Source organism: Corvus moneduloides, chromosome 6 (assembly GCF_009650955.1).
Source record: "Corvus moneduloides isolate bCorMon1 chromosome 6, bCorMon1.pri, whole genome shotgun sequence".
NCBI classification, from domain to species: domain Eukaryota; kingdom Metazoa; phylum Chordata; class Aves; order Passeriformes; family Corvidae; genus Corvus; species Corvus moneduloides.
Window position 1 is genome coordinate 27679573 of NC_045481.1, and position 13219 is coordinate 27692791.

At 36.7% G+C, this 13219-nt stretch overlaps 1 protein-coding gene across 5 annotated transcripts in view; it reads left to right on the forward strand.

Annotated features, from left to right (window-relative positions):
• Positions 1 to 11196, forward strand: part of STRN3 (striatin 3) — a 62335-nt gene extending 51139 nt beyond the window's left edge. For all 5 annotated transcript variants that reach the window (XM_032111391.1, XM_032111394.1, XM_032111393.1 and 2 more), the window contains 8 exons: positions 836 to 1011; positions 1141 to 1188; positions 2911 to 3032; positions 3669 to 3836; positions 4088 to 4228; positions 6143 to 6250; positions 8529 to 8615; positions 8734 to 11196. In XM_032111391.1, coding sequence (XP_031967282.1) covers positions 836 to 1011; positions 1141 to 1188; positions 2911 to 3032; positions 3669 to 3836; positions 4088 to 4228; positions 6143 to 6250; positions 8529 to 8615; positions 8734 to 8903 — 1020 coding nt within the window. In that variant the 3' untranslated portion in view covers positions 8904 to 11196. The remainder of the gene's footprint in view (positions 1 to 835; positions 1012 to 1140; positions 1189 to 2910; positions 3033 to 3668; positions 3837 to 4087; positions 4229 to 6142; positions 6251 to 8528; positions 8616 to 8733) is intronic.
• Positions 11197 to 13219: the final 2023 nt, after the last annotated feature.

Below are 13219 nucleotides of genomic sequence, written 5' to 3' on the forward strand. Positions count from 1 at the left end.
TCTCTTGCAATCTAGAAGGGCTTGAAGTTTTATGGTAACTCTTCTGAGTTACCTATAATTAATACTAAGCAGCTGTAATTATTGTATTTTAGCCTAACAGTCTATAGGTTAAGAGTATGAATTGGATGTTCCCAGTATATAAGTGTATAGTTCGCATATATTGCTTCACAAAGCAGCTAGGTTATTGTCTCACAAATATATTTAAAATTCATTAAAGACTTAAAAAATATTTGTGTAATGTTACGTTTAAAATCATGACAAATGTGTATTGAAATTTCGATTAGCTATTTCTGTGTACATACCTTTGCCTGTAGAAGCATTCAAGAATTATGTATGTTTCTTTTCAATCTCAGTCAAGTTACTCATCTGAGGAAGATCACTCACTAAGCACCTCAAGTTGATTTTTATTGTGTTAAGGTGATGAATGAGCTTTTGATAGCTATAATCTCTTCCTGGGGTACAGACAACGTGATACGCAATGACACATTTCTCTTTCTTCAAGGAAGAAGAATTAGTGTCATTGCACGAAAGGATTAAAATCAGTTTTGAAAATCAAGTCTTCTGTGTATTTAACATTATATATCGTTCCAGCCTGGGTCAAAGGAAACTGTTGCAGACTGCCTAGATGGCCAGATGGGGTTATAGATAGATATATATATAGAGATATATATATATATATATATACAAATCAGTAGGTAAATGCAAACTTAAGATTGAATATATATTAGCTGAGTCAAGCATAGGCTGTTTTCCAAAAAAAATGGGGGGATATATATATAAAGGATGTATTTTAAAATCCAAGATAAAATTACACCTTTGCTTTTCTTCTTTTAAGTTGCCAGCCAATAAAGATGCCTTCCGAAAGACATGGAACCCTAAGTATACGCTACGCAGTCATTTTGATGGAGTGCGAGCATTAGCTTTTCATCCTGTAGAGCCTGTGCTGGTTACAGCCTCTGAGGACCATACTCTAAAACTTTGGAATTTGCAGAAAACGGTTCCTGCCAAAAAGCAAGTATATGGGTTTTTATAAAACATCACTGGTGTTTTACATGCCTTTGAAATTGATTAAACTCTTATGTTTTCAGAATTTTTCAGTAAAGATTTCATGTAGTGTAATAACTCTTCTTTCTCTTTCAGGAGTGCCTCTTTAGATGTAGAACCCATCTACACATTTAGGGCCCACATGTAAGTGACATTATTCATGGCTGATAAATATATTGTTGTTATCTCATGTATTCATAAAAAACTTCAGTGTAAAAGCCACAAATGATACTATTTTTACATTGTTTAGACAAGGCCCATTATACTTTGTAAAGCAGCTTAATACCAAGCAAGCCCCTGTCATGAATTGCAGAGTCAATGATAACACAAGAAGAAAGTGGCAAATTTGTTTAGCTGCAGTGGAAAGGAGAGATTATAGATGATGATAATGTAATCACCTAAGACTTGTCTTGGACTGTGGATTTTATATGTAATACGTGGAAAAGATGAGTAAGGTAGAGGCTAGTCTTGGCTACTGTCTTCAGATGCAGGTCTGTGTCTTAGTGATTTTTCAGCTTGTGTTAACTGCTTTATTACTGCCTGAGTTTCACTTCCAAATTTTGAATTCTGCTTTCTTTCAATAAGAGGGCAAGATAAAAACACACAGTTGATAGCCAGAGTAGTACTTTGCTTATATAAGTAAAGATCCACTCTCCGACCCAGTTAGCAGGTAAGCTTCAAGAGAGTTCCTTGATAAGCATGGAAGTGGATGGCACTTCTTGTGCTGGCCTCAAAAACAACAAAAAAGAAAACGAATTCATAGTTTGTATTAGGAAATTACACATGCTTCCTCTTCCCTTACGCCACATGATAGAACATGATGTCTTACTTCTGCACTTACTAGCTAAAGCATAAAACACTCTTCCCCAGGATTGGGTTACCAGTTTGTCTTCATGTTGAAATATAAGTTCTTGTAAGTAATACAGGGGGTCACTGACCAATTGAATTCTCCAGATCTCTGTCTAAATTTAAGCTGTTACTTGTGTATTTGTTAGTGAATATTCAAAGTAAGGTTTGGGAAAGTTCCGATACAGAACTAATCCCCACCCTATGACTTCTAGTGTGATATAGCAAAGTAATTTTACTGTTTTTCCCCTCAGGCAATTATTGAGCAACATTGCCCTTCTGCCCATCTTCATTCTTCGCTTTACCAAATATATAGGTGGATTCAGCCAGTAGTCTTCCTTTTCAACATCTTCAAATATGTAATTCTAGTTTGTTTATCTGCACTCATTTTTATCATGAGCATGGCTGTCAAATGACCCAGACACCTAGTTTGGGGATGTGGTTTTACAGTACAGTTAAACTTGTGGTAGTAGTGTGTCCAAAGTAGTATACCTCTTTCTCCCTGGGCTACAACCTGTGCTTGTGTGGTATCACAGCAAGCAGGTTGAAGAAGTTAAACCAGTAGGAGTCTAAATTTGGCCAAAAGGTACAATTTCTAGGTTTGTTTTTCTGAACCAGTTTCCTGGAGCATAGGTTATTATCTGTTCCTTAAAGTAGGATGAGAAGATCGTTGCCAGAGAGGAGGGGGGCTGCAGCCACCTCTTTCTGCACAGCTAGCTATTAGATTGGCATAGACACGCTGTAGAAACTCACCATTTGTAGTGTAGGTACACTGAGAAATCAGGTGGTGTTCTTTGAATTGCTTCAATTTGCATAGTTTTAGTTAATTACTTATCATTATTTTAATAGATGTTGATATCACTTGTTGAGACTTAAAAAATGTTTTAATAGAATTGTTTCTATGAAGAGGTTTGTAACTGCTTAAGCCAATCCAGATGTTTTTTTGAAAGCAGATAGCCAGATTTTCACTTCTCTCCCATAGGCAATTACCAATCAGCTTTTTTCTCTGTCTCTGAATAGTGGACCTGTATTGTCATTGGCAATTAGTTCCAATGGAGAACAGTGTTTCAGTGGTGGTATTGATGCAACCATCCAGTGGTGGAACATGCCTAGCCCTAATGTGGATCCATATGATACCTATGGTAAGTACCTTTTAAAAGATAAACAACTTATTGTCTTGAACATTATTTTTCCACTTGATGTTAATATGTTTATTAGAGCTTTTTTGAAATATTACTGCCATTTATCAGCTACACTGTGTGTTTTCAACTACTTATGTGTGGCAAATATTAGTTATTTATTCCCACTTGCACTGGTGATGTACTTTGTGTAGAACTGTAATAGGGAGACTTAGGAATTCATGAGATTTATGCAGTAAAGAAAAAATTAATCATAACTTATATTTTTGAGAAGCAAAAAATTTTGAACCAGAATTACAACTTCTTAATGGTTATTTATTTCTTCTGATGGAAATTTACCAGAAAACTAAGATAAATGTTGCTTCAGTTGTTTGTGGGGTTTTTTTGTTGGCTGGTTTGGTTTTGTAGGGTTTTTTTTGTTTGAGTTTTTGTTTGTTTGTTTTCCTGGTTGGTTGGTTTTTTTGAGAAGGATGACAGTGGTTGTGCAAAATGACTTGTGTCATATTCTAGCTGTTGCTTAGACAGGAGGGGCAGGGGCAACATACACTGTTTTATGTGGAATTTAATATTTGTTGAGGTACAAGAAATACTTAATGTTTCTTCACTAAAAAGATTTCATTTCTGAACTTTTTTTTCCAGAGCCAAACGTTCTAGCTGGCACATTAATTGCTCACACAGATGCAGTCTGGGGTCTTGCTTACAGTGGTGTAAAGAATCACTTACTCTCTTGTTCAGCAGATGGCACTATTAGGTTATGGAACCCACCGGAAAAAATTCCCTGTATTTGCACTTACAACGGAGAAAAAGGTAACTTTTTGCAATGGTCTTGAAAATCTGTTATGAGGCAGCTGATGATGCATCCAGGCTCATTATCTCCATTTATCCAAACTGGGTAACAGAGCTAAAGGAGGAACTTGTAATAAAATAATCATGGTGCTGTAGCATTACTTTAAAGAAAGGTGCAAATTTCTTCTTTGAAGTATGAGCTTAAATGTTTAAACTGTCAGGAATTTTTAAAGTGTTTTGATCTTTCTAAAGATATTTTTCGCTCTTTCTAGAGCATGGAATACCCACATCAGTCGACTTCATAGGTTGTGACCCTGCTCATATGGTGGCATCTTTTAACACTGGCAGCACAGTCATCTATGATTTAGAAACATCCCAGTCAGTGGTAATGTTTTCATCACAAGTAGAATCTGGTAAGTAGAGCTCTTCCATAATAAATAGCCATCTTGGATGAGGTACCTGTTATATTATATGGTACCTCATTGTATGGTGTAGTAAATAAAAAAAATTTTACTCTTCTTCTGCATCATTCAGTTTGAAAGATGGTTAGATGCTTAAAGATGCTTGGAACAAACACTGTGGAAAGGTGTTTCAGCCCCTCTATTCTGGTCTTGTGAGACCCTGCCTGGAGTGCTGCGTCCATCCCTGGGGTCCCAGCTGTTGGACTGAGTCCAGAGCAAGGCCGTGAGGGTGATTCCAGAGCTGGAACACCTCTCCTGTGAAGACAGGCTGAAAGGGTCGGGGTTGTTCAGTCTGGAGAAGGTTCTTGGGAGACATTATCGTGATCTTTCAGTACCTAAAGGAGCCTACAAGAAACTTGGAGAGGAACTTGTTGATACAAGGGCATATGGTGACAAGACAAGGGGGAATGGCTTCAAACTGAAAGAGAGTAGGTTTAGATTAGTTATTAGGAACAAGTTCTTTACTGTGAGAGTGGTGAGGCGCTGGCAGAGGTTGCTCAGAGAAATTGTGGATGCTCTGTCTCTGGGAAGTGTTCTAGGCCAGGTTGAATGTGGCTTTAAACAGTCTGGTTTAGTGAATGGTGCCCTGTTGCAGGGGAAATTGGAACTAGATGATATTTAAGATCCCTTCCACCCAAGCCATTTTATGACTATTAACAGGATTTGAAAGTAGTTAGAGATAGTGAAAGTGACAGTTACTGTTCTCTAAGATTTTTTAAGATTCAATTGTCTGCTTTGTTCATTAAACCACATTTTTCATCATATAGCCTTGACATGGAGGATATTAAGACAAGTAGGTGAATAATAGGTGTATTAAACAGAGTATTTAGTTTAGGGTAGAATTCTGCTCATGTTGGGATTAAGCACAGTTTCTTGTGGAACTCTTTAGAAATCTTGTTGCTACAAATAAAGTGTTACAGAGAGGTAGCTCATTAAGAATTAATTGCATGTGTCTGATGAAACTCTAGATAGATGAGACTTTTCGTGAACCTCCTAAAGTGGTTCGTAAGGAAAGCCTCCAGTTCCTGCTCATTCCTTTCTATAAAATGTGATCTAAAAGAATAGTGCAACGGGAGAATTTGCTTCTCCCCTCTAATTAGTCTAGTTTACTTAATAATTGAACTTACAGACTTCGCCACAGGTTGCAAAACTGTGTAAAAGCTATCTTACAGATACCTCGTGCAAAGCCTGACATTGAAGTGAGAAGGAACATCACAATTTGGAGAAATACCTTTTCTAGTCTGAAGAGAAACTTTTAAATGGAATCAAGAAAAATAAGGCACAGCAATTGGGATACCAAGATGAGAAAGTTTTTTTTTTTAAAGGGTATCTTGTAGACTGCTAAAGAGATTTTAAACCATTCATTGTTTAAGTTGAAATTGAAGACACACATATATCTGATAGAATCTAAGAGGTTAGGTTGACTTCGGTTATTTGGATTCTCTGATCTAGTAGAAGGTGTCCGTTCCAACCCAAACCATTCTGTGACTCTGTCTTTTTTTCTCCCCCCCCGCTAAATATTTTTTGATGTGGAGGTGTAAGAGCTGTGTGCTGAACATATATTACACATGCTACAGTTTGTTTCTACTTGGCTAGTGCTGCCCTGCCGTACTTGCTCGGTTTTATCTCTCAAGAGTCTTTCATGGGTGTAAACTACTTGTAAGCTTTAACCTTACAGTACTTTGGCTAGAGTCTGCCTCACTTTGCCCCATCCTGTAAAGCAAGAAGCTTTATTTCTTAGGAGATCCGTTGGTCCTAAAATGTTGTTTACCTAATATTAGTTAATATGGTAAAGTGTAATGCTAAAATACTGTCACTTTAACATTTTCTTTAAGGCAAATGAATATTCTTTTATTTTATTTTCAGGTGTACAATCAAATAATCATATTAACAAGGTAGTAAGTCATCCCACACTTCCTGTAACTATCACAGCACATGAAGATAGACACATCAAATTTTTTGACAACAAAACGGGTAAGGATAAAGAGAACCTAAGCTGTGCATATGAATATGTTTAAAGAAATCTGGATGAGATGGGGGCAATCCATTTGTAGAAAACTTACTAGTCATGTAGTCTTACACAAAACAGAACTTCTGGTATTTCTAAGATTAAACCTTTTCAGTACCTTCTCTGTGAAATAGTGATATGTGTTGCAATTGCGACTTCAAAAGTCAGAAAACACTCTCAAAACAGGCAGAGAGAGTTGTGAGGGACAAGAAAATGGTCTTTAATTGTAGAGTACGTTTGCTTTGTTCCTTTTTTCATCATTTCCATGCTTTTAACTCTAAGCATGTGTCAGTTACGTTTTGCAACTGGTAGTTGAAAGTACTAAAAAAGATGGCTTAGTACCTGTTAGGGCAAGAAATAACCCGGAATTCATTGTGGTAATGAAATCCTGTGTTATACTTAAGTTGTTGATTAAGTTTATAAAACAGAAAAGGATCTGGAAAAACGAAGGTAAAGAAGGCTGTAGGGGAAAACTGCACTGTCTGTCATGACAAAAATGTTGGAATAATTGTAAGAGCAAAATTAAACTTCCGGTTTGTGAAATTACCTGTCACTTCCTACATGTTATCCTATCGAAGTTGGAAGAAAAAAAAAAAAAAAATCAGGCTCACTTAAAGTAAGCACGTGCAAAACCCCCATTTAAAGTGTGTTTGATTTGGGGCCCAGTAGGGGATGGTGTTCCTGGGGTTTTTGTTTTTGAAAGCAAAAAGCTGGACGTTTTTTCCTCTTTGCACCTGCCATGACATATGTATTTGAATTGTGGTCATTAAATGCATTGTGTTGATGTTGCTGAAATTAATATTTATTACTTCAAGAAACAAAGAATAAGGAAAAAATCTGCATGAAAAAATAATTGGGTCAAAGACAGGAAACAGAGGGTAGAAGTAAATGGTCTTTTTGTGGAATAAAATATTGGTGGGTCTGGAGAGATCAGCAGTAGTTCAACGTAATGAGCCATCTGAACAGAGAACAGTATATTGGCAGTTAACTGACATTCATTAATTTAGGTTATTAAACATGAAGGCTGACAAGGAAGAACTGGAGATCTTAATAGACATAAAAGCAGGCAAATTAAATTCCATGTGGATAAATGTGAGATGATACATGTAAGGAAAAATAAACATTGTAATAAAAAATAATAATCACTGGGCTGACTGTTCTTATTCAAAGTAGAACTTTGGAGTTATAATAAGAGGTTGGATAAAAATACCAGTTTGTTGCTTAGCAGTCACAATAGCAAAATCCATATTAGAAGGGGGGAAAGGAATCGAAAGCAAAAGGGAACATTTTTAATACCTTTGTATGAATACTTTGTATGAAGTCTTCCTTGTCTCAAAAGGGATATAGCCAAATTAATATGTTTCAGACAATGATTAAAAAGGTGATTGAAGATCTTCAGTAGCTTTGAGCTTCTTCAGTAAGAATCTTAGAAACTAAATAGACTGAGATTCTTCAGGAAGACGAACAACTGAACAAAGCTGATATACTTCTTGTTGGTCGTGGTCTTACAGGGATTTATTTGCTCTCTTTTTCAACATGTGAACTGAGGTTCAGTTGCTAATCCCCAACAGGTGATAGGCTCAAAACAGAAAGGAGGTGGTGGTTCTTCTGTGCAGTTAAACATTCCAGAACACCTTCCAAAAAGCATAATGAGGTGCTAAAAGATGTTATTAAGTGTCCGGGAACAGAGGTCAGCGAAAAGAAATGCATTAAGAGTAGTCGAATGCAGAGTTAACCCTTCTGGTTTGTGGCATAACCAAACAGTTAATTGTTAGAAGCTGGAGAGTATTTTGGGCAAGTATTGCCTATAGTTGCCTTATTTTTCTCTCTTAGCAGTGACAGAGATAGATGGACCATTGATATGGCTAAGTAAGTCTTGTTTCATAAGCTTCATCAACACTCTCTCCTACTGGGGCAGTTATTAGGACATTTCAGGGACTAAAAATTGAGGTTCTCACCCAGTCATTTTAGGTCTTCATTGTTGTTGCTGCCAATAAAGATGTCAAGTGGATAAAAAGATTGCTTACAATGACAATACTTTTTTGAGAGTCGTATGTCGTTTACCCTTATGTTTATATAAGAGTCTGCAGTTGAAACTTCGTGATTTCTAATGGAGAAGGACCATTCAAATATTACCGGAATCTAAATAAGCATGTTATCTTATATTGCATTTAATAGGGATGGGTTGGTTTTTTTCAAATAATCAATACTTCACAGGAAATTTACTGTTTATTTTTCTTTTAGGTAAAATGATCCATTCTATGGTTGCTCACTTGGATGCTGTCACAAGTCTAGCTGTAGATCCTAATGGAATCTATTTAATGTCTGGAAGTAAGGGGTTTTTTCATATTCTCTATGTTCTGTATAAATTTTGCATTTATGATGAACTGAATTTCTGACAAATATAACCTTATCTTTTGTCTTTTTCCTTTCTTTCTTTCCTAAACAGGCCATGATTGTTCCATTAGGTTGTGGAATTTGGACAGCAAGACCTGTGTGCAAGAAATAACAGCTCATAGGAAAAAGCTGGATGAATCAATTTATGATGTAGCATTTCATCCTTCAAAAGCATATATTGCCAGTGCAGGAGCTGATGCCCTTGCCAAAGTATTTGTGTGACATAGCAGAACAAACCTGCATCATAACAGCAGGTCTGTTTGGACAAAAAAGAGGGAATGCGTCACTGCCATCAATTGTAAGGTTACCAATAAGACACTACATCTGATCTGCCTGGGTGAAGGCTCTTAATTGGGGCAGGTGTAAGTTGGTGAAAAGTCACCACATCCTGAACAATGTCAGGCTCATTCATTTAACTGTAATTACTGTATTTGGGGGGGTGGGGACAAATACAAAAAAGAAAACCAGTATTTGTAGCCTTGACTGGATATGAACTGAGCGTATGTCTGTTCTTTAGGTGTCTTTAAGCAAACGTGGAGTCTGATCTTACAAAAGACTTTTATTTTGGACTCTGTGTGCTGCCTTAGGGTTAGGAATGTGGTGCTCTTGTGGGGGGAAGTGAGCTCCAAGAATAGCTTTCTTTTCATCTCTTAGTAATCTTCTGTTTATCAGTTGAATGCCACAGATTCCCCTTTTAAACTTTTATTTTGCTTTAAAGAAAAGGAAATTTAACTTAAAATATTTTAGCATTAGTTGCACAAAATGTTTGGATAAAATTCTAGTTTTTATAAGTCTTTTTATATATTTAGCCTGTCACAACAGTGCTCAAGATTGTATTGATAATGTTTTTCTGCATTATAGAACCCTAAAACACAGAGATCTCACTGACCCGCTGCCGTGTAACCACAATCTTCCCTTCTTTTGCCTAATACAGCTCAGCTAAGTCCTTGCTTAAGGATGCTAATTCATCATCATCGCATAACTGTCTTCATAAATAAAGGACTGTAAAATGTGTTCTAATGAAACACAGAGGGGTTAACACCCCTGAATGAACTCTTAAAAAAAAATTAATCTTGGCATCCTATCACTATGTGATATTTTGTACATCTTACTGTATTTACGAGTTTATTTATCAAGGATTACCCATCTTGCTAATGGCCTATTGTTATTTATTTCACTTTTTGTTGGTCTTTATATCCTTTTATGTAGTGTGTTAAAGGGCCCTGTATATCTGTTATGGCACTCTTTGAACAGTCTAAAATAATGAGAAAATGGGACATTTGATAATTCTAAAGTTGCAAACCAAGAAATTCTTTTTCCTCTGGTTAAGTACCTGGAGTGGAATTGATTCCAAAAAACCAATCTTGTTTCAAAACCTTTGGAGTGAGAATTATTTTTATTTGCATTTCAAATAGAATACAAACGTAGTTAATTCAAGATTCATAAATCTGCTGTGTTTTGACTAGTTATTCCCTGCTTTTATTTTATTTTTCAGATGTGCTTCAGTTTATGATGTAACTAAAAATTTTGTTTGTGTAATGCATGATTAATACAAAAAAGTATTTTTTCTAGTCTTCCACAAAACTTTTCTGATCAGTTTGCGAGTTTTGATGAGTTTTGTAAGGTTTCTGTTTTACAAACTATGAATCAGCAAATTTTTAAGATTGTACCACATAGCAAAAGTACAGCTGTTGAAAAATAATGTATATAAAATGCATATAATAAATATTAAATGGTGTACCTGTATGTTACTGTTGGCTACATTATTTTGTGTTGCACAGTTTGAAAGAGTCATTCTACAAATTACTAAATTAGGTCTCAATTTTAGCAAAATGACCATTTGTTTATTATGCTTATAAGCTGCTTTGCTTTTGCAAGATTGTTGATAGTTGTCTGGATGTTGACCAACTGTTCAGTTTCAAGCAGCAGTACCCACATATAAGAACATGTTTCCACAGTGTTTTAAAAGATTTTTACAAGAACAAATTGAAAATTGCTAGTGTATTCTTACAGCCCTTATAAGATGATAATTACAGCGTTTTTCATTATCTTTGCATATGATGCGATTCTGAAGTGATTTAGGAGCCAGAAAGGTACTCTGTTTTTATTTCAAACTGCCACTGAATTGTTATGTTGAATTTAAAAAGAAGTAAAATTTCTAAATGCCTAAAATATGCCCATCTATCTTACCTTTGTCCATTTCTTCCCAAGTCCTCCCATAAAGACGCACAAAAAACTAAACTGAAGGTCAACATTTACCTATTCTGTGACGAGTCACTTTGCTCAAAGTGTATCAGCAGAAACAGAATACCACAATATGAATACTTTCATGTAAAGTAGTATGTTTAGGTATAAGTTAACTAAAGCTAGAACATGTTCCTATAAGTGGTTTAACTGCATTGTTCCATGTAAGTTTCCAGTTTTCCAGTAAGATTGTATTTCATGCCATCTCATGTCAAGCAAATTAGAATTAAAAAAAAAAAAAAAAAAAAAGGAAAGAGGTGCTCATGGTAGGCAGAATACTGCAGTTATATTTTGGAATTAATTTTGTTTTAGTAATAATGTTGCATTGCTTGAAATGTTACAGTAAATTATAATTGTGTAGGAATTGGAGGATTTTGTCCTTTATCATGAAGATTGAGGTGAGGCCTTTCAGTAATTGCTTGTAGGACACTAAGACTTTACTTTTGAAAGTAACATTCAGCTGATTTGCACTTTTTGTTCTTTCCAGTCTAAAGCATTCATCTAATCAACAGACAAGAGAGTATTTGAATTTTATTGGAAGTAATTTCATAATCGCCTTTTCTGAAGCCAAACATTGTTTCTGGCAGCTTTTCCAGACTGCTGCATTTTAATGCTTAAATAAAATGTGATTGTTTAATAAACATTACCGTGCATAACATTTACCTTTTTTTTTAAATTGTATTAAAATTGAAATGATAAAACCAAAAATATTTGCTTATTTTCCTTAATTGAAATATTAATGGTCATCTTAGTTCACTAATGCATAGTGGATCAAATGCTATTGTGAGGAATCATTTATTGAATATTACCAAAAATTTCTAATAGAGTCTTAGTTTATTTTCTGTGGGGTATAACATGCTAAAACCTTTATTTGTTGGTTTTGAGTTTTTTAGAACAGAAGAGCTATAGTACTGGTGATGGGGAAAATGATAGTGCTGAATGAAATGGTTTTTAGAAAAACACCTCAACTTTTGAAAGGACTTACTTACTTCTCTTTTGTGAGACCCAAAGGACCAGTGCTCAGAACCTGAATGGAAAGATACCTGAATGTGTTTAATAATACATTTAGCATTTAGGGTGTGATTGATGTTAACAGACTTAGTCTCCATCTTGCTTTTTGTTGTTGGATCTGCTGTTTTAAGCAGGTCAGTGGTGACTGTAGTCCACTATAGCATAAATAGTGGTATGCAGTCCACATAAATAGTAAATACACATGAAAAAGAGTGTAACAAGCCTTGGTTAAGAACCCTCCCCAATTTAGAAATACTAAGGACAATTTATTTGCCCGGAGAAAATTGGTATCAGAGGCCATTTTGCATATTGTATGCTAATTTATTTTGAAACTGATAGCACACTTTGTCCAGGCATGCTCTTATTGTTATGTGCTTTAATTTACTTTAAAAACTGATAGCACTCTGCTCTAGCGCTTCCCATCTCACATCAGTGGAAAGCCCCTTGGTCACACAGTGCTGACTGCTTGCATTTTTGTTTGTTTGGTTTCATAGACTCATAGAAAGGCCTGGGATGGAAGGGACATTAAAGATCACCTAATTCCAAGCCTGTACCCCCACCATGGACAGGGGCAGCTTCCACTAAATAGGTTATTGCCGCATCCAACCTGACCTTCAGCACTTCCAGGGGTGGGGCATCCGCAGCTTCTCTGGGCAACCTGTGTGCCAGTCACTCACCACCCTCACAGTACAGAATTTTTTCCTGGTATTGAATTTAACCTGTTCTCTTTCAGTTTGAAGCCATTTCCCCTTGTTCTGTCACCACATGATTGTGTAAAAAGCCCCTCTCCAGCTTTCTTACAGGCTCCCTTCAGCTACTGGAAGGCCATAATTAGGTCAGCCCAAAGCCTTCTCTTCTCCAGGTTGGCCAGCCCTGACACTCTGAGCCTTTCCCCACAGGAGAGGTGCTCCATCTCTCTGATCATCTTGGTGGTCTCTCTTCTGGGCTCACTGCAGCAGGTCCATGTCCTTCCTGTGCTGAGACCTCAGAGCTGGATGCAGCAATGCAGGTGGGGTCTCACCAGAGCAGAGCAGAGAGGCAGAATCCCCTCCCTCTCCCTGCTGCCCACGCTGCTCTGGATGCAGCCCAGGACACACTTGGCTCTCTGGGCTGCCAGTGCTCATGGCTGGGTCATGTCCAGCCTCTCACCCAGCAGCACCCCCAAGTCCTTCTGGGCAGGGCTGGTCTCCATCTGTTCATCCCCAGCCTGTGCTGATACGTGGGATTGTCCTGACCCAGCTGCAGCACCAGCACTCGGTCTTGTTAAAACTCAGGAGATTCCC